The sequence below is a fragment of the Thamnophis elegans genome, chromosome 1, assembly GCF_009769535.1.
Source record: "Thamnophis elegans isolate rThaEle1 chromosome 1, rThaEle1.pri, whole genome shotgun sequence".
In the NCBI taxonomy this organism is placed as follows: domain Eukaryota; kingdom Metazoa; phylum Chordata; class Lepidosauria; order Squamata; family Colubridae; genus Thamnophis; species Thamnophis elegans.
In genome coordinates this window covers 119,917,985-119,939,475 of record NC_045541.1, presented here as the reverse complement: position 1 = coordinate 119,939,475, position 21,491 = coordinate 119,917,985, and the positions used below count along the sequence as shown (strand labels likewise).

The 21,491-nt window shown below is 36.1% G+C and overlaps 2 protein-coding genes across 2 annotated transcripts in view; both read right to left on the bottom strand.

Moving 5' to 3' along the window:
- Positions 1-266: 266 nt before the first annotated feature.
- Positions 267-8,560, bottom strand: EMC7 (ER membrane protein complex subunit 7). The gene is made up of 5 exons (XM_032229927.1): positions 8,242-8,560; positions 4,192-4,311; positions 3,535-3,673; positions 2,427-2,507; positions 267-688 (listed from the first exon to the last, which is right to left on the bottom strand). Exons 1-5 carry the CDS (start codon positions 8,475-8,477, stop codon positions 536-538), a joined length of 729 nt encoding a protein of 242 aa, XP_032085818.1. The 5' UTR covers positions 8,478-8,560; the 3' UTR covers positions 267-535.
- A 5,099-nt stretch (positions 8,561-13,659) lies between these two features.
- The window catches only part of KATNBL1 (katanin regulatory subunit B1 like 1), a 35,193-nt gene continuing 27,361 nt past the window's right edge, over positions 13,660-21,491 (bottom strand). Inside the window, exons 6-10 of the mRNA XM_032229904.1 lie at positions 19,871-19,921; positions 19,702-19,791; positions 18,943-19,032; positions 17,616-17,709; positions 13,660-15,733 (exon numbers count right to left, since the gene is read on the bottom strand). Of these exons, the coding sequence (XP_032085795.1) occupies positions 15,701-15,733; positions 17,616-17,709; positions 18,943-19,032; positions 19,702-19,791; positions 19,871-19,921 (358 nt within the window). The 3' untranslated portion in view covers positions 13,660-15,700. The remainder of the gene's footprint in view (positions 15,734-17,615; positions 17,710-18,942; positions 19,033-19,701; positions 19,792-19,870; positions 19,922-21,491) is intronic.

The window sequence follows — 21,491 nt, the reverse complement described above, 5'->3', positions numbered from 1 at the left end:
TCCAAAATAAGGTTTAAATAATGAGAAATGTCAAAGCATTCCACAGAAAAAATATTAAGTAAATTTGGGAATGAATCAAATAGGAAGTTAAACTAAGATTCTGGAAGAAAACATCTGCAACTGATGAAAAAAATATTTTTCCAGCTAGCAATTCATTGTGTTGAATATCAAGAAATGCACAATTATACCACTGCCATTATTAAAGAATGTTTTCTATTTCTTAAAATCAAATTATTTACAGTGATGTATTGTTTAAGAATCATTAATATATTGCACATAATTTAAATTCTTTAATGTCATTTCTACAAAGGAGTTAAATTATCATCAGTACTGACCTTACATATTTTAGACAGAAGTGATGCTCCCAGGTATTTCAAGAACAAGGTACTTAAATAGATTAAAAAGCTACAGTTGTATCCTTTCAAAATTCAAACTGAATTAAGGTTACAGTAGTGGCTTTCTGTTCTTTCACAGAACATCCAGATGGTAACACATCACAGAGCTGTGCAAATTGTGGTTCCAGGAAAAGAAGCAACTACCTTCTTTTTCCTGCACCACTTTTTCCTATTTTACTGCTACTGCCAGTAGACTTGCTGGAAGATTTTGAAGAGAAAAGTCTTGTCATGAACTCTGACACATCAGGCAGCTCATGGTTAGAATTCAACATATTCATGGATTGCTCCATTTCCTAAATACATACAAACAGAGGAAAGTATAAGAGAAAACCATTTTTAAATTATTTATTAAAGAATACACACAGTGAATGTTTACAGTTTGCGTTTGCTCTCTACTCCCCCCCTCCACTACAGACTCCTCTATTCAGCCAGTGTGAAGAACTTAAAAGAAAATTATTACATATATAGGAAAGATATAGGAAAGAAACTACTAAAAGCAAAAAAGCTTAAAAACGTGTCTAAAGTAGTCTTACAGGACAATATTGATTCACATTTTGAAAAACTGAAAAATCTCAGTTCTAAGTGTTATTTTTTCTTATAGCTTTTCTTCAAACAAATGAGCAGAGAGATATCATCCAAGCATAATACTTGACTATTAGGACATTTCAGGAGCTAAACTAGTGTGTAATAGGAATAACTTGAAAATAACTTGATACCTGTAAAGAACTACTGAAGACAGAGATAATTCAGAGGAAATAAAAATTAATACCAACTGAACCCCAGAAGCAGCAGCCAAAGGCACACAGTAAGCACCACTAAATATAGAAGATTTAGTAAACACCTTGAGTCTCCATTTTGTTCTAGCCCTCCGCTATTCAGCATAATGCATGATGAAAGGACAATGAATTAAAATATTGTAAGAAATATCATACTACAACTTCCTATCACTATGAATTTATCAAAAGTATGGCAATTCTTGCTGAAATAATAATGACAAAGAGAAGAACAACATAAGTTGGCAGGAAGTTTTAGAGAATTATAGTAAGCACAGAAACTGAATTCCTTTTAACCAATGTCTGTACAATTTGCTACAGTGAATACAAAAGAGCTCTTGATCTAGTATCAGAGCAGTTCAAGAAATCAAGTCAAAGAGCACACATGCTCAGCTAGCCATAGATCTGTCCAGGACTTTGCTTTAAATAACAATGTTTACTAGAGCTGCCATATAAAAAAAATAGTATGCTAATTCCTAATAGGAGCAGAAGAAAGTTTAGGCAGCAAGTGCCTTTGCTGATGACAAAATAGTAAAAGCTAACATCCTCCAAATAAGCTTTGATGAAATATGGGATAAACCCACATGGAAAATAAACCTGTTTTTTTTTTTTGAAGATTTCCCATTCAATCATGAAATGTGGGGGGATTAATTCTTTCATGGGGATGTTTTCCAGATTTGACTTTAAGATTCAGAGCACCTCACAGTATTTTGTGTAGGTGGGGGTACATAAAACTGTTGAAATTAAGATTATCCAGCATATGCATTCTCAAGCATAACAGCTTTATCCTATTTGCTTTTCCATGTGGGGGTTTAACTAAGAGACAGATTAGGCAGGTACCTGGGGGAAGGGTATTTTTGTTTCAGGTAAGCTTCATAGGAGGTTGGTGAGCAGCCTATAAATCACTTTGTGAGAAAGGCAGCCATACAGGTCCTATAACTAAATGTCATTTCATCACATGATCCTGACACCATTCCTTTTAAGCTCATCCTATATTTCATAAGCTTTTTGGGGAACGCAAATAAAACATGGAAAAAACTAACCTTCTTTTATGTCTTAAACCCTACTTTCCAGTAATAATTTCCATTTTTTTGTATTGTTGAAGTTTTCAGCTCAGAACTATATTTCAATTATAGCAATGAACCAAAAGCTCACTATTATATCCAAAACTTTCCTGATTCTGTATATTATATATCTATATCTATACCTATATCTATATCTTGATTCAACAGTTTTCACTTTTGCAAAGCTTACTCACCCGCCTCATGTCAGGATCACTTGTATTGACAACTTTGGGTAATAATACAAAGATTAGCAATGGAAGGATCATCATCATAACCTTAGAAAAAAAATCAAGAGGTCATCAAATTTGTTAATCACTTAACAAATGTTTCACTTAACAACAGACATTTTGGGCCCAATTGTGCCTGTAAGTCAAGGTCTGTCTGTATTGAACCTTTCACAACAAATTATGGTGATCAGAAATATTCAAGATATAGCTTCATGCAATTCCTTAAGACTGAAAAAAGGAAACTACCAACATAAGTTACATTTATCAAATATGTCCTAAGTAACCACTGAGATTACAAATTATAGAGATGTGAAATGAGCTAAAATACATTTGTTCTTTACTATATTGGAAGGGTCAATACCGAACAGCAGATATTATAACAGATTTTTTTTCTTTAAAAAATTAAAATGATGAATTTGAGTAGTAGCAGCAGTATAAAATATTACAAGCTATTTGATAGTGAAATTGTATTTTTCAGAACTTTGTGAGCACTCATTGAAGAAATTTAAGAAAAAATTGAATGGCCATTATTGAACTTTGCAATGGTGTTCCTGTCTTAGTAATAGCACTGGATTATATAACTTTCAAAATTCTTTCAATTCCAGATTGATTTCATTATGAGCTCATTGCCTGCAGCCATTTCCCCTATAATTCTGTAATCTAATATGTAAAGAACAAGTAGAGCCACTCTTCCAAAAAGTTATTCAGATGCTATGATTTTATACCTATGAAAATCAGAATAGTGCAAACAAAAATATTTCTTGTGATGCTCTATGGGAAGAAAACTTGGACTCTGAAGAAGTAGAAATTCCTATTTATATAGTGTCAGCCTCAAACATGCTTATCTGAAATGAATATATATACTCCATGCACTATTACCTTACAGAACACTTGAGATTTCTCAGGACAACCTATAACATACTACAATCACCAAATAAAATTCAGAATAATTAAAATATGCAATAATTAAAACACACAATAGAATATAAAAACTAAAAGTTGTTTAATATGTAATGTCTATAAATAGAAGAATAGTCTGGTAAACTTGTTGATGTTTACACAATTCCATACATACCATGGGATTCATTAAAAAGTCAGTCCATCCCCAAGACTCTCTCTTTATAAAATATGAAGGAGGCCCCGAAGATTTCATTTGAAGAGGATATGGCAATCGAACAACTTCTGATGTTTTGATATAATTCACGTATCTTGCTCTGAATTAAAAAAATTAAAACTGTGTTCTATAGATTTTTCAATTTTATCAATATCTCTACCCAGTATCCTGTGACAATGTAAGCTGCACACCTTAATGCACTTCCACTGAAGAGCCTACAATTAGATTAAATGCTGCTAATTTCCACGTAAATGTTCTTAGGACAGCAATCTAAATTATTTTTATTTCAGTAGGTGTCTGCACTCTATGTACAGTTGCTACCAACTCATCCAGAAATTTACTATATAGGTAGCCTTTGAATTGGGAGAAATTAATTTACTGCTTACTTTACTAACTGAAACAAGCATATATTACATATTATACTGTTCATTAACAAATATTTTATACCAATAAAAATGAACACAAAATGGCCCGTTTGGATTTTTGACTCACTAGATCTTAATTTCTTAAAAGTCTTTCTAAATGTTATATGGTGTATGTAGATATTAAAGTTAAGCTTTTAATCTCATACGTTACAAAATATATTGACATTGCAATATGAAATTTTAAATAGTTCACCTCATTTTTCCTCTTGAAGTAATATCTACTCGTACTGGTTCAAATTTATAAGCTGGAGATATAACTTCAACAACATATGATCCAGAAGGAATATCGTGAACTACAAAACTTCCATCTGTCCTGATGAAATAGAAAAGAGACAAACATATAACTCTATCACAGAATGTTTTCAGAGATAACACAATAATTTTAGATCACATATCACAATGTAAGTTTTGCTTAATCAGATAAACTAGCCATAGTTTAGAGCTACATTTCAGAGCATTAGACTCTGCATTAAGAAAATAAGATTATAATATCTGCCAACATATATGTAATACAATGTTGTTCATTACTAACAAGTCACAGTGAACTCGTATAGTAGGACATTTATGAATACAAGATAAAACATTCTAGTTTCTATCTCAGCAGAACTACTTGGCCTGAGAAAAACTGTAAAAATCACTAATATGTTACAAGAATATTTATCTTATAGACCTGATGAAATTACATATAAAAACAAAGGAAGTGTATTGTTTCCAATATGTTTTTTTTTTCTGCTTAGGAAAAAAAAAGGTAAATAAGGCATTACACATGGCATGGAAAAAGTTGAGGGAGAACATTTTGGCTTGCCAGCCCAATAAATTGGAGTCATTCAATGAATATGATTGGCAGATTGTACTTAAATATATTTAAGTATATAATTCAGAAAATGTATTTATTCCTTAAATTTCTAAGCAACTCTACATTTTTAATCAAAGTGAACAGACATTTTTTTTAAAAAAAGAATAAAAATGTGTGAACAAATTTACAAGTCATAATGGCTATAAAACAACATAAAAACAACCCCACTGCATCAAGACAAATATGACATCATACCCACAAAATTGGGCTAAGATTATTTGCAGATCAGAGCTCAAATGTTTAAAGCCTGTGATGGTCTTAAAATCATATAATTGTATGATTTGTAAAATACAATTTATAAAATCATACAAAGCTTGCAGATTCCTGCAGTTAAAAATCTAAAAGTTGGTTTATCTGCAGCTGATGCATTTTTGATAGTATTTTGGTTGACATTTTGAGGGTTGGGTTATCTGCAATTATAGACAGCATTTCTTCCAATCAGCTTGATTGGATGGCCCTTGGTCCCACTGTTTTAAGAAGAGAGAAAATATTAATATTTTATAAACTTAAAAATAAAATTTAATAAAGGCATTTGATTCCCCAAATCATTTTAATTGGCAATTTCTGCATTTTTCCTGCTCTGTTACTTTTCTAATATGATGACCAGAGCAGTAGATACTATTGTAGATATAGAAGCATCACAGACTTGAACAAGGACATTGCAATATTGACATCAGGCTTTAACAGAGCACATGTGATGTACCGTACATTACTTTACATGTAACGGTAGACCATAACCTACTATTAGATAAAGTAGAAGATTGTGGATTAGACAGCATCACCACCAAATGTATTCGTAACTGGCTGATCAACCACACTCAACGTGTAGTCCTCAATGGAACTGCATCTACATGGAGGGAAGTATGCAGTGGAGTACCCCAAGGCTCTGTTTTAGGCCCAGTACTCTTCAACATCTTCATCAATGATTTGGATGAGGGAATAAATGGGGAACTCATCAAATTTGCAGATGACACCAAGCTGGCAGGAATAGCTAACACTCCAGATGATAGACTTAAGATACAGAAGGATCTTGACAAACTTGAACATTGGGCACTACCCAATAAAATGAAATCCAATGATGAAAAGAGTAAGGTTCTACATTTAGGCAAGAAAAACGAAATGCATAGGTAATAGGTGGTACCTTGCTCAACAGTAGTAACTGTGAAAGGGATCTTGGAGTCCTAGTGGACAACCATTTAAATAAGAGCCAGCAGTGTGCAGCAGTTGCCAAAAAAGCCAACACAGTTCTAGGCTACATAAACAGAGGGATAGAATCAAGATCACGTGAAGTATTAATACCACTTTATAATGCTTTGGTAAGGCCAGATTTGGAACTGCATTCAGTTTTGGTCGCCACAATGAAAAAAAGTTGTGGAGACTCTGAAAAGAGTGCAGAGAAGAGCAACAAAGATGATTAGGGGACTGGAGACTAAAACATATGAAGAATGGTTGCAAGAACTGGGTATGTCTAGTTTAATGAAAAGAAAGACTAGGGGAGACATGATAGCAGTGTTCCAATATCTCAGGGGTTGCCACAAAGAAGAGGAAGTCAAACTATTCTCCAAGGCACCTGAGGGTAGAACAAGAAGCAATGGGTGGAAACTAATCAAGGAGAGAAGCAAATTACAATTGAGGAGAAATTTCCTGACAGTTAGAAGAATTAATCAGTGGAACAGCTTGCCTCCAGAAGTTGTGAATGCCCCAACACTGGAAGTCTTTAAGAAGATGTTGGATAGCCATTTGTCTGAAACGGTACAGGGTTTCCTGCCTAGGCAGGGGGTTGGACAAGAAGACCTCCAAGGTCTCTTCCAAGAGCCAAGGTGGCGCAGTGGTTAAATGCAGCACTGCAGGCTACTTCAGCTGACTGCAGTTCAGCAGTTTGGCTGTTCAAATCCCACCAGGCTCAAGGTTGACTCAGCCTTCCATCCTTCCGAGGTGGGTAAAATGAAGACCCGGATTGTTGTTGGGGGCAATATGCTGACTCTGTAAACCGCTTAGAGAGGGCTTTCAGCCCTATGAAGCGGTATATAAGCCTAACTATTCCAACTCTGCTATTGTATTGTATTGAAATCTTGGTTAATCATACATTGGAATATATTCATTTCTCAACATCAGATCATGTGTGCATGTATTTCTATTCTGCAGGAATTCATTAGTTTAATATGAAAAGTTGTGTTAGCATTTCAACACAGACTATTTCAACACTAAGCAACTGCCCTTCTGGGAAAACCAAAAACATGTTGGTTTTTAAACAAACATTTTTAAACAACTGAGTATGTGTGTGTGGAAACTTATTATCTGCAGATCAGAAACACAAGGACATTTATTCTTCCTCAGAGCAGAACACCAACTGTAAAGACTGAGAGGTATTGTTTTGCCAGGACAAATACATTTAGAAAATGCTGCTTGTGATCTTCCCAAGCAACAACCCAATCCCAACACACTGTGACACAATAAATATGCTTTAAAATCTGTCCTGGCCAATCTGCCTTGACCTAATTCAGACCAGCTTTCCCCTCCTCAGACTATTCTCCAGCATCAAGATTTTAAGACAGAATAAAATAGTAATGACGAGGAATCACCTCCAGTTATTTTTGCCTTTGTCTAGTGAGTCAGGAAGCTTTAAATTGCGATATAATTTATCACACCTTTCCTTTAGAAACTCCTTACTCCAATTTTTGTCCACATCAAATGTTGTCGATTATGATTGGGTGGGAGGAGTAATGGAGCCAAAGTCGTTCCCTGAACTTCCCAAGGCTAAAGGACCCATTTGAACCTGTCTCTCCCCAGGGCCAATTCAGAATCCAAACTGTCATCTACAACATCTCAAGGCAAAACCTCCACGGACACAACTACATTGTTTACTTGGCAACACCAGGGGAGTATCTCGCTAGGGTCTTCAATTCCTTCAATTAGCATTGTGGGGTTTTCTGATGGGCTTTTCCCTCAGGTATCAAGCGTAAAACTTGCTTAGTATTTTTCTTTTTTGCTTTTTTTTGGGGGGGGGGGCGCGGGGGCAAGACAGCTTAAGGCGACAGATATGTTAACCCTGAGGGAAGACTGTTGGACTGGTAGGAGAGCCGTCTTCGCCTAGGTCATTCTGTTTCCGAAATTAATAAATACATTAATAAATATCTTTTTTTAAATCTGCCCTTTTCGTAGTTGCCCAATTTAGTCTTGCGAAAGGCTTAGCGACAAACCGCGGCCGGCCGTCTGGGGGTTTTACCGAAGAGATACGAGGATCCAAAGCGAACTAGAAACCAGTTCTAGACATGGTCCGGAACGAAGCGGGAGCCCCCCCCCCCGAAAAAAGCCCCCCCCCGAGGGAATCCGCAGAGCGGGGCTGGGAAAGTGCCGGCGGTTACCGCCACCGCGGTTGCTACTCACTTGAGGAAGCCGACGTGCTCCTCTCCGTCCACCAGCACTCGGGCGCCCGCAATCCAGTCTTGGGGCTTCACTCCCGGCACCACCGCGCGACCTTCGATCTTAAACCGCTCCCCAGCGCCCAGAGCATCCCCGCCACCGCCGCCGGGCGTTTCTGAAGCCCACGAACATGAGGGGAACTGAAACGTCGCCGCCAACAAGAAGACTGTCCCAAACAGACTAAAAGGTCCGGCCGCCATGATAGTTCTTGCGCGAGATACCGGGATAACGAACCAGCGGAAGAAGGCTTTTTTTTTTCTTTCTTCCTTCCTTCCCCTTACCGGCGCATGCGCCAAGCGACCGGAATGCGCCTTTCGACGGGCCGGAGCTGCGCGTGGTCACGTGATAAATAAGAGACGAGCCCGGTTCTTATCTTGAACTCTGAAACTCTGGACTTCCGGTTCCTTCTAGCATTTTTGCCCCCAAGGGGGGCGTGGAAATTAGCCTTGGGTTGCTAGTAAATTGTTGTCAGGCGAGGATATAATAATACTGTGATTTGACAAAAGTATACCCTATCCTACTCGAAGAATCAGGATAAAAATCTTCCTGAGCCACCCGAATGGAAATGCTAGTCAGATTCATTTTTCCGCAACTGACACTGACAAGGTTTTTTTTTTAAGTTTGAAACATCCCTAGTCCCTTCTAACAATATTTCTACAACATGTATTATTTTTGTACAATTTGTGCAAATGTAATATATGCATACTTGTAAAGGGTTGCAAACTTATCAAAAGTTTTTCACAGGAAATCAAATTCTCAAAATGTATTTGAACTGTTGATGAAGCAACTATACTTCCTCTATAGATCAACTATGTATAGAGTACAGATAGACCAGAGACCATTGCAGAGGTAATAGATATTTAACAGTTTCATTTGTAAAATCATATTTCTTAGGTTATTAACCAGGTACTGCACTTTATTGAATAGTCTGATTCACTATTTGATATATAAAAATGCTGGACTATAAAATTTTATTCTACTTTCACTAATAGAAGGACTAGGATGCAGAAATTTGACTTCTGATGAATAGTTCGGGTGGGGCCTTGTTTCTCATCTGTTGTTGCTAAAAGAATCTGAAATGTGTGTCTCTCCGTATATAAAGTTTCTGTTTAAAAGATGCAATGGAAGAGGAACAAATTTTACCGGACAAGACTTTAAAATTGCAATGTCTGATAAAATTGGTATAAAAAAGTAGCAGCATGTCATTGTACAAGCTCTTGAATATTTGTACAAGCCTTTTGAATGTGCACATACCATGATGTACATACAAAAGCACCAGTGCATATATTATGATGGCACCATGCTGCTTTTGTCATTTGAATGCTATTTTGAATACTTTTATCGTTACTGCAATTGTGAAAATTGGCCTTATCAGTTAAATAGATGGTTAGGTTGCCCTTAGGTTGGCTACCTGCGGCTCTGGAGCCATATGTGGCTTTTAACCCTCTGCTGTGTCTCCCTCCTTTCATCCCTCTACTGTGGAGAGAAGTGGCTGCTGTTGCTGCTATTGCCATCTCCATGGCCTGCCCGCCACTCTTGCAGCACAGTGAAATTTAGCAAGCTTCACGATGGGGGAGATGGGGTCCCCTCTTTTTGAAGCCCATTATAATGTGGAGCCACAATGTGATCTTGCCCCACTCATTCCTGGCAAGAGGAGTGGCATTGGCCGTGGGGTCTCTTGGGGCGGACAGTAGGCTCGACAGTAGGTCGCACGTCTCCCCAAATGACTGAGGTGTGTCCAGCACCAACAAAGGCTACAAGTAGCTGCTCACTGTTTCTGCTAGTCAGGGAGAGGGAGAGAGAGAGGTGCGAGTGATGTTGAGTTGGCAACACCCACTCAGTCACACCGGTTGTTAAAGTGTTCGCTCCCCTTTTTTTTTGTGGGAAACTGATCCAAATGACTGGAAGGTTGCAGACCCCTGCCCTATCTGCACCAAAGCTACTAAGGGAAACATAAAACTCAATTAACCCTGAAATTATCCAATTGCATACAGAATTGCTAAGGGCAAAAAGTTCCATGCAAATGGAGAAAATTGCCTTTTTCTAACTGTGGTTTAAATTAAAAGGGCATCTTTTCTTTTAAGTAAAAGAAATAGGTAGATCAAATACTGGGGGAATTTTCAAGTAGACTTGTCTACTAATATTTTCATCATATGGCAGATGTGTAGGATGTTGACTCTGTCCTGGCTTCATGTACTTCATATTTATAGTTATATAAACTTTTCCAGTGCTGGGCCCAAAGCTTTCAAAGCAAAAGTTTAGGTGTGTATCACAAAGTGTTACCAATCAGCACAAGAACTGCAGCATATTAAACGGTTCTCTGTGATACCCTGACACGCAGCGTGCAATTTGATTGTACACAAGTTTTCATAAAATGGTTTATTTCTTGGCTTTTTAAAAGTCATCCTTTAAGCAAAGATGAGTTTTTGAAGAGACTGGTACTGAATACATTTCTTTATTGTTTACCTTGAATCAAGGTAGATTAGAGAAAAATGTTAACAAACAGGTTTTCAGATGGAGAAATTAAACATATTAGTATTTAACAGTGACATGCGGTGAGGTTTATGGCTGGTGAAGCAGTCCTCTCCCCCGACATCCTGTCTAAAGCGCTCTCTTTCTTTCGTCTGCCTGAGGTCTGACAGGTGGGTGAAAGAAAGCGGCAGCCTGCCAGCACAGGCCGGCAAAAGTCACTTTTTTTCACCCGCCTGTGTCCGCGGCAGCCACAGACATAGGCGGGCGAAAGAAAGTGACTTTCGCAGGCCTGTGCTGGTGAGCTGCTGCTTCTTTCGCCTGCCTGTGTCCACGGCAGCCTGCCAGAAAAGTGACTTTCGCCGGCCTGTGCTGGAGGGCTGCTGCGGGCACAGGCCGGCGAAAGAAAGCGGCAGCCCGCCAGCAGAGGCAGGTGAAAGACCCGCCTCTGCTAGTGGGCTGCTGTGGACAGAGGCAGGCGAAAGAAAGTCTCTTTTGCCCACCTGAGCTGGCGGGCTTCCCTCCCTGCCTCTCCTACCCCCTTCCCTCTCTTCACTCATCTCAAACAAACACACACACACTAAGTTGCACCAGGATTAAGTTTGAATTCCTCCCCTTCCCTCCGACCCACATACACGTACCTTTCTTTTCCAGCTGTTCCACAGAGGATTTAAACTCTGCTGTTGCCTGCCATCATGAAAATGTAAAAATGTAAAAGGAAAAAGGCAAGAGCTGAGGTCAGGCTGGGCTAATTGCTGCCAGTCACCATGGACGACTCTGCTTAACTGTTTAAAGAAGCCTCTAAAAAAATGCCCTCTACAGGAGGAGGCAAGAGAACCACGTGCCTCATCTACATCAGGAATTTTTCGGCTTTTAACCCTTGCTTAACTCTGCTCGAGTGATCATAAAGTCAGACTAGATGAGGCACATGGTTCTCCTACCTCCTCCGTTAGAGGGTGTTTTTTTAGAGGCTTCTTTAAACAGTTAAGCACTAAGCAGAGTCATCCACTGTGACTCTGGCAGCAACTAGCTCAGCCTTTTTCCTTTAACATTTTTTTTTATTTTCATGATGACAGTGGTGAGGATCTGCTTTCCCTGCCTCCCCTGACTGCATGTCCCTGGTATTTAATTTAAAAAAGGATCAGTAATGCATGTTATTATGACATGTAGTTATGCTTGTATATTTAAATAACATTTGGTAAACTGAATCTTTTCTCATTGCATATGGATTGTGATCTGTAAATGTTTTATGACACATTATGTCATACAAACCCAAATATTTTTTTAAATCATGGCTTAGTATAATTTATGAGTTCATTTTTTCATTTTCAATTCTCCACAAGAAAAGCATTTATAATAGCTCATAATTTTATATAACATCCTGTGTCAGGTAGACACAAATATTACCAATATTGGTATTAAAATAGGAAAATAATCACACAAATGTATACTATATAGGAATTTATTGCCAAAGTTTACTGTTTTATAAAGTTCAGATGATACCTGGCAGATATTATAGATCTTCCCAATAAAAATAACAATTCTATTCAAGTACTTGATGTTGAGCACTATGTAATTATTTTGTTGGAACAAAAGTAACGTTAAGTGCTTAAGTGAGGAAAAAAGTTGCAAGAAAAAAACTCAAAGAATAAGAACCCCAACAATTCAACCTTGAGGTATATTGATTCTCCATTATTGAAAATTTATTTTGCCTAACATGTGTTTTCCTAAGTATTATTGTCAAAATAGACATACCAAAGTACTACTGTATTAGTAATTGCAGCAACAGGGCTGTGTGAAACAAATAAAAGTAAAAACCATGCATGCACACTTTTATTCAGACACCACTGAAGCTAAACTATTGCAGACATATTTATGCAAACTGCAAAACAGTTTTTGAAGCAGCTTATAAATTCTTCAAAGGACATGGCTTTTTAAACCATCTATGCTTCAATTGCAGTACAATGCTGTACATCACTTTGCAATTGATCTCAAAAAAGTATTTCAGTTGCTTTTCCCCCTGACTGATCTTTTTGGTGACTGAATATATACAGGCAAACTTTGCTTACAAGTTGCCTTGTGCAGCAATCCTTTGAACTTTTGACAGTGCTGAAAAGATAACTGTGACTAAGCTGAGCTTTTACAATCTTTGCAGCATCCTTCAGTCACATGTCATCATTACAATCCCATATATTGTCCTGTACATTAGTGGTTTCTTTTCCCCCCTCACAGAACAGAGAATTGAGAAATAGAGATTATGAGACAGTAAGCAGGAACACAATGAATATACATTGAAAGAAATGTGCTCATGTTGTTTATTGTTGCATTCTTTTCAATGTGTATCACCTATTGTGTGTCTGCTTATCTTCTTGTAGTCCCTCCCTCTTCAATGGATGTAAATAGAAACATTAAATCCCTACTTAGTAATTATCTTAGTGCTGAGAATGAGGTTTTCAAAAGGCAGGGGTGTGGGGGAAAAGAAAAAGAAATAAAATCATAAAGTAGTCACAGCCTTGTGATTTTTCACTTAGTAACTGCATCACTTAGTGACTGAGTTTCCAGTCCCAACTCTGGTCACTAAATGAGGACTACCTATAATGCTGCACAGTTCTATAGCTTTGCAAAGCACACCCTTCAGATGCCTCACCTTATCCATCCTACATTTAGTACACATTGGTGCAGCATATACTGAAGCTAGGTACATCTAATGTGTAAGTCATTATAACTGATTGGTGGCTCATTCCCAGTTGCATTTTCTAGCAACTGATGTTGCACAAAATGTGGATGTATGATTAAATATCAATTTTAATGGAAAACAAAACAACAAAAAAACTAAACTACTTTTAATATGTCCTAATATTTATAAAAAAAATCAAATTTCCATACACAAAATATCCACAAATCTCCAGCTACTTCATTCATAACTATGTTAAGTCTTTATTTTTTGCAATGCCACTTTATATTACCGATCCTTCTGTAGAATGAAATAAAATAAAAAAGCAATTATCAAGGCAAAATGGCCTATGAAAATAGGAGGTCAATATGAAACAGCATAAAATTGCTACTTGTCTTAAGTTAGCTGATCAGATGAGTACAGGAATGTTATACAATTATACAGTCTGTTATTGATGCTACTGATTTCATATGGTAAGCCCTTAAAAACATTATGGTAATAATGATTGATTTTACATATTTAATCTTTAAATTGTTTATAGCTCTGTTGGCCCAAGAGCTGGACAGCTTTTCTCTTATATGAAGACAAAAGACCCAGGAAAAATTTGCATAACCCTGCACAGCTGGAAGTCTGTAAGTCAATAGAACTAGATTTATAATTTTTATTTTAACAATTCAGATTTGTTTTTATAAGGAAATGTACATAAGTCCTCTTATAGCCTGCAGTTGTTTATATGCATAAAACTAATATTTAAATTTAATTTAGGATTACATTAAATATAATGAGCAACTTTGCTAACATGCTACAAATATTTCAGCTTATATTTTGGTGCACTGTTGGCACTTCCTAAACTTTTATTTGGAAATATCTGTTTTCTACTTATATAAAATACAGCTGCCATCTTAGAAACACATTGTTTTTCAGTTCAAATGAGTAAGTAATCCATAGCAGATTGTCCTAAAATGTCACAAATAACCCAAACAAAGTACAGCTGTAAAACTTGTACATGGGATGTACTGTTCGTTTATTGTTTATTTATTGTTCGTTTTTTTTTAAAAAAAAAAATCAGTGTTAGGAATTTGACCATGTGGCATCTACGTCTGAAAGCTCTGCAGGACTCCGCCCGGAGTCCTACGGGATTGGGCAGCATACAAGTGTTATTAAACTTTGAAACTTTGTTATTAAACTGCAGCAACATTTGTTAGAAGAGGTAGCAGCTGCGCTGTTAAACTGAAACGAAAAAGTCTAGACAGGCTGTAAACATTTCTAGGAGTTTTAAATATCTAAAGAACAGCAGAAAAGGTTTTGAAGTGGGAAAATCTGAACTTAAAACAGTAACATTAGTACATTTCTAAGCTGCATGTAATTCAAACTATAAAGAGGAGAATATATTAGAAAAAATATTAAAATTCTGCAAGATATACAGAACCACTATTCTGTTGACATCTACAGTTAACTTTCTCCATGTTCTACATTTTAATACTCTTATAGTTAAGTCATACAGGTATTTAAGTAGTCAATTTAGTGGAAAACCCCACTTCAATATATTTCAGTGTGCAAAACATTTCAAAATTATTTGTACAATTTGTGTAAACACTTTGATTTTTTTCAAAGGAATTTCCATCCCTCTATACAGTTATTTAATATATTGGCTATATGATATCCTAATATATTGGCTATTTGCAATTCTAGTTGTTAAGGCCTCTTTGCTAGATGCAGTTTTTCAGTAGTGCAACAAAAATAGTCTTTAATATTTTGATTAATATAGCAGACACATTTCAGAAATTCAGTACATCGAAACTGTCAAAAGTTGTAACATATTCGAAAATACATTTTTACAGTTCATAAGAAAAACATGATTTTAAAAAATCTTTATGGCGAATGGTCTTTTGTGGTTCCTAGTAATGGTTTTCACTTCTGTCTTCACAATTCGGTTTTGTAGTAGTATATAGTTATGTAGAAGAAACACTTTCATGATTTCACCAAGTAACTGAAAATATCCCTCATATGCGGCAAAGGCATGCATACAGTTTTCATAGTGCACTTTCACCTCACTGAAGTAAAAGTTGCTCCTGAGATTTTTTTTTTCCACTTCAATGTGAAGCAGATGGATATTTAGTGTTCGCATTAAATAATCCAATGGTCTAGCCTTCTTCTGTCAAAGACAGTCCTCAGATGAGGAATTATTTGGAAAGAGTATTTTGCTTAGTGTTACTGTTGACTGTTGACAGTTTCTGTTTAAGCACATTAGCGCACACACAGCTTTGTCCTCCAGGTATATCAGTGCAACTGTAACAAATAAGATTCCACTTCCTAAAAAAAATAGAAGCAGTAAAGCACATTAATTCAAAAAGTAGTTCAAAACACCAAGCCTCTCTTTGAATGCCAGCCATAATAGTTCAAAACTCAGCATGCTGGCTGAGGAATTCTGAAAGTTGAAGTTCACACATCTGTCAAGCTGCCAAAGTTGAGAAACACTGCTTTAGCAAACACATGTTTATCTCTATTCTTACTCAGAAATGTTTTTGTAGAAACATAATTAAAACACCCATACTTGAGTACAGGGTTTAAAAGATTATCAGAGGATTTGAAGTGTTACCTAGGAACTGTAGTACAACATAGCTTGTGAATGGCTAACCAGTATATATTGTAGGTAGTGCTCCACTTACAACATTTCATTTAGTGATCATTTGAAGTTAATGAAAGTTACACCACCAATGAAAAAAGTAAGTTATTTGTCCCTTATGACATTGATGCATCCCCATGGCCATGTGATTTATATTTGGATGCTTGACATCTAACTCATATTTATGACGGTTGTAGTATTTCATAGTGATGTGGTCCCCTTTTGTGACAAGCAAAGTCAATGGGGAAACCAGATTCACTTAACCATGTTACTAATTCAGTAATTACTAATTACTAAAAGAATGTAAATATACAGGCTAAAAAATGATATGAATTGACAAATGTTAAACAGCAATTATAAGTGTATATTTAAGACTGAATTTGAAAGGAAAAATAAAAAACTTTAAAAAATGAAAACCTGTAAAATGGGGCAAAACTCACTTCACAAATTTCTCACTTAACAACATTAATTTTTGGCTCAACTGTGTTCGTAAAGTTAATGTAAATAGCTGTGTTTCATTAATGAATTATAGTTAAAACTACAAACTTGTAGTTTAGCATAATGTATTAACATCATTACTAAAATATTTTGGTAACTCACATGCCCTTTAGTTCCTGTTCAGGTTTTAATTTAACACCTATACAATAACAAGTAACTTATCTAGAAACATAACCTTTGACATAAAAACAATATCACCATGTCTCTCCCATTTGATGCGCTAAGCAACGAAGTATAAACTAGAGTTTGCTGTAATCTGCTCTGATAATTAATTCCCCAATTATGCTGAAAGTTCTATTTTGCATTCATGTGAATGCATGTAGAACCTCAACTCCTAACTTTTCTATTTCAATTAACAAGGATAGAGGGAGGGATAACTAATGCAGAGAAATTAGGAGACAATACTATATACATTTCTGTCCTTGATGTATAAATAACATACACTACTCAGAGTCTTCTGTCTGAAATACAGGAAATAGTATGCTCTATTATCTGCAAGACAACATGATCTTTGAATGGTTATTCTGTGAATGCTAATAATGATTGTGCTGACTGTTCTATGAAATAATAAAAAATAGTTCTTCTTTGCTAAATGAGGAGGTAAAATTTAAGTGTTTTTTTTTAAATGGAAAGCAAAGATTGAGATAATAACCAGATAAAATAACCAAGGGATAAGAGACAGAGAGAAGAGCAAACAAAATAACCAGATTCAACTTGTATCTCAATAGTGACAAAAGGAGAGGTGTGAGAGGTTTGCTCGACTAACTCAGGATCTGCCTGAACATAAGTGCATTGATATACAAAGAAAAATACTGTTAATTCCAAACAATTAACCTCAAATGGAGAAATAAAATAACTCAATAGGCTATCTTCAAAGTTACATAATGGAGTTTCAGCTCATGCCAAGGGACTCCCATCTCCAACATAGCTCTGAATAAGCTAACTCTTTAAATTATACTTTGAGTATCACAGCAAGGGACGGGCAGAATATAAATTTGGTACATTTCATTATAAGTTACATTATAAAAACTTAATTTTAAAAATATATTATCATCAAATAAATTTCATTACCTTTGCTATATTACCCGTATACCCTGGAACCAAAGTAAGATGGTTTTCTTGTTTCCACAATATACTTAATTGTTCTTTTAAAATTTGAATATTTCTAAGAAAGAAAGCCAAAAATATGGAATATTAATGCAATAAACGAAGAGCAATCAGAGTCTCATAGCAATTATCTTACCTAGATTTCAAATATATGACCAACTGTATCTTTAATAAGTTATTGGCTAATGCAGAAAAAAATGTTTTTAATAATTTTTAGTGAAATTTGAGAAGGCCATCACAGACATTTCATCAACCTTACAGCAGGTTTTAACTTAAGTTCAAAAAAATTTTTTTTTGTACTGTGCTAGAGACCTCAACAGATGCCATATTTTCAAGATGAGAAATTTATTATTTCTGTAGGAACGAAAGCACTGGGTCTGTCAGCTAAGAAGTGTTGGCTGGCCTTTTCTGACATGGCACCTGCTTTATGGAATATCATTCCACCAGAGATTAGATCGGCCCCAACCCTACTGGCTTTTCACAAGGCCCTAAAAACTTGGTTTTGAGCTAGAGCAGTGATGGCTAACCTTTTCTAGACCGAGTGCCCAAAGCATGCGCTCCCAAACCCCCAAAATGCAATACGCGTGCCCCTTCCCTTGCATGTGGGGCAGAGACCCAAAGACCAGCTGGCTGAAGGGAGGACGCACGCAGGCATGGTAGAGCTGAATTGGGGAGGTCTTATTATTTTTGAGGTACAGGAGGGGGCAAGCATGGTCACATCATGGCTGCTGCTGTGTTGCAATATTTTTGGGGAGAGCTTATTTTCAGGACAGGGCTTATTTTAGCACATGCGTTCAAAAGCTCAACTGGGCTTATTATCTGGGGAGGTCTTATTTTCAGGGAAACAGAGTATGACATGGATAGCTATATAAGTCAAACGTGCATCTTACATTGACAAAATTACTTTGCAATTGTTATTCAAGTTAGTGATTTTTTTAACCTTCAGTTTCACATATCAAAAAGTATAGATAACAAGTTATTAAAAATTAGACAAGAAAATCTACTATGAGACATACTTCCAAGATCTAATAAAAAAAAGTTTCTACATTTATATAGCAGAGTTTTCAATACTAAGTGAAAGAGAAAGATCTGCACAATCAAACTTCTTGCATACTGTTTAATATGATCATGTATAGAATTGTTCCCAACGGTATGTTAAAAAAAAAATCTAGTTTTTTTTAATCAGGAAAGTTTTTAGTTATTTAAAAATATCCAACATGTTTTAGGCACTATATAAAAGTTTAGCAGTCATATTAAAAACCATACTGCATAATTAAAAAAGATTACTTACTCATCTTCTATTTTATCTGTATGGACAGAAAGTTCTGACCACCATCTCTTAATCACAGCCTGAAGCCAATTTAAACCAACAATTACATATCTAGGGGAAAATAAATCACCATGGTAAGACTTTATTCTGAAAACTGCTTAAACATTGGCAAAAACAGTTGCAAAGTACTCAGAAATCTTTCAAATCAAATGTTTTTTTTAAATGAATGGAGAAACCAAGCAAAGTAATTCTTCCTAATAATGTATTAAGGGTTTTTTTTTCTTAGAAGGCAAAATGTCTGTTATATGGGTATAACTCAACCAAGTTTATTATTGAGAAACATTTTTTTCCAAGTCATTCTGTTCAGCAACACTGATTTTGGTTTTCCCAAAATCTTTTTTATTCAAACAGGCTTAAGAAACTGAATTGACATACACTGCTTGTTTTAAATATATAAATAGTAGGAGACACATCTTTAGCATCAGTAAATCAGGCTGAGGAAGACTGCAAATACAAAATCGTAGAACAGATGGCTTTTTAGGATCCCTTACTTCAACCCATCCTGCCTGGGATTCTGGAATGTATAGCACAGCAACATTGGAAAGGCCACATATTTGCCCTAAATGTTAGGACCTATGAGACCAATAAAATCACTGTTGATCCCACCCTTGACATGCAAGTCTATGAATTTATGAGAAACAACAAACTACGAAAAGTAAGGATTAACTTAAACTTTTATTCTCTAAATAATCACAAGATATTTTTTTAAAAAAAACTTACTCTTCAAATTTGCTTTTAAGCATTAATTTTACTAATGGTAGAAGGTCTACACAGCAACCAACAGAAATATAAGGTTTTTCTTCCTGTAAACTGAAACAAGGCATTATTAATATGCATAAATATACACTTTCAGACTCCATTAAGCCCTTCTTCTAAATCTTTCTTTTACCTGCTGGTAAGGACAGGGAGACAATCTACAACTACTCCCAGATCTTCTATCCTAGAAACATCATGAAAACACACCATTAGTCACTGCTTTGTATAATTCTTCAATACATTTCAAAACTCTATCAATATTTTAAGGGCAGCATATTAGAAATGGCTGGATTTTATTACATTATTTTACACAGATAAGCAAAGTCTGTTCATAGTAAGCCTATGAAGAATTCCCACAGGTTTTAAAATTATGGTCTCACATTCCATTATTAATTGTCCCATCATTATTGTTGTTTTGTTGTTGTTGTTATTATTATTATACAATTGTATCACAGTGGCCAGTTGTTTTGCCGGATTTGGCATTGGTTACTAGTCGGGCCCCACCCAGGGGCCTAGGACGTCGTAACATATTTTTGTAATATACGTGCAGATCCAAGCAGTGCGGCTTTTTGCATTTGACTGATGGTGATTTTGTCAATTTTTAACTGTTTTAAATGTAATTCCAGTGCTTTTGGAATAGCACCCAGTGTGCCAATTACCACTGGAATTACCACTGCTGGTTTGTGCCATAGTTGTTGAATTTTGATTTTTAAGTCCTGGTATTTTGCGATTTTTTTCATGTTCCTTCTCGGCGACCCTGCTATCACCTGGTATTGCGATGTCTATGATTGTGACCTTATTTTTCTCAACCAGTGTGAAGTCTGGTGTATTATGCGCCAGTATTTTGTCCGTTTGTATACGAAAATCCCACAAGATCTTGACCATCTGATTTTCTGTGACTCTTTCAGGCTGATGTTCCCACCAGTTTGTTGCTGTTTTAATATTATAATTTTTGCACAAATTCCAATGGATCATTTGTGCTACTGAATTGTGCCGCAATTTATAATCAGTCTGCGCGATTTTTTTACAGCAGCTGAGTATGTGATCAACAGTTTCATCAGCTTCTTTGCAAAGTCTGCATTTGGCATCATCAGAGGATTTTTCGATTATGGCCTTAATGGCATGTGTGTGGATAGCTTGTTCTTACGCAGCCAGGATTAGTGACTCTGTTTCTTTCTTTAATGTACCTGTTGTTAACCATAACCAAGTTTGTTCACTGTCCACTTTATCTTTTTTTTCCAGAAATTGGCCATGCAGTGCTTTGTTCTGCCAACTCTCCATTCTTGATTTTATCACATCTTTTCTGTATTCTTGTTTCCTCTGTTGGGCCTTCAGTAGATTTTTGTTCTTTACTTCGATTAATAGATGTTCTTGACTTTCTTTTAAATAATCAGCCAGTGCATGTTTTTCTTCTTCAACTGTTTGCTTCACTTGTAATAATCCTCTGCCCCCTGATTTTCGGGGCAGATATAGTCTATCAGTATCACCACGTGGATGTAAACTGTAGTGCATTGTCATTAGTTTCCTGGTTTTTCGGTCCAAAATGTCCAAATCAGCTTGTGTCCAGTTAACTATACCAGCTGTGTGTCTTATAACTGGTATTGCCCAGGTATTTATGGCCTTGATTGTATTTCCACCATTCAATTTAGATTTCAAAATTTTCCTAACTCTGTTGGTGTACTCTCGCCTGATAATAGTTTTTACTTCTCCATGCTTGATGTTAACCAACTGCAGAATGCCTAAGTATTTGTAGG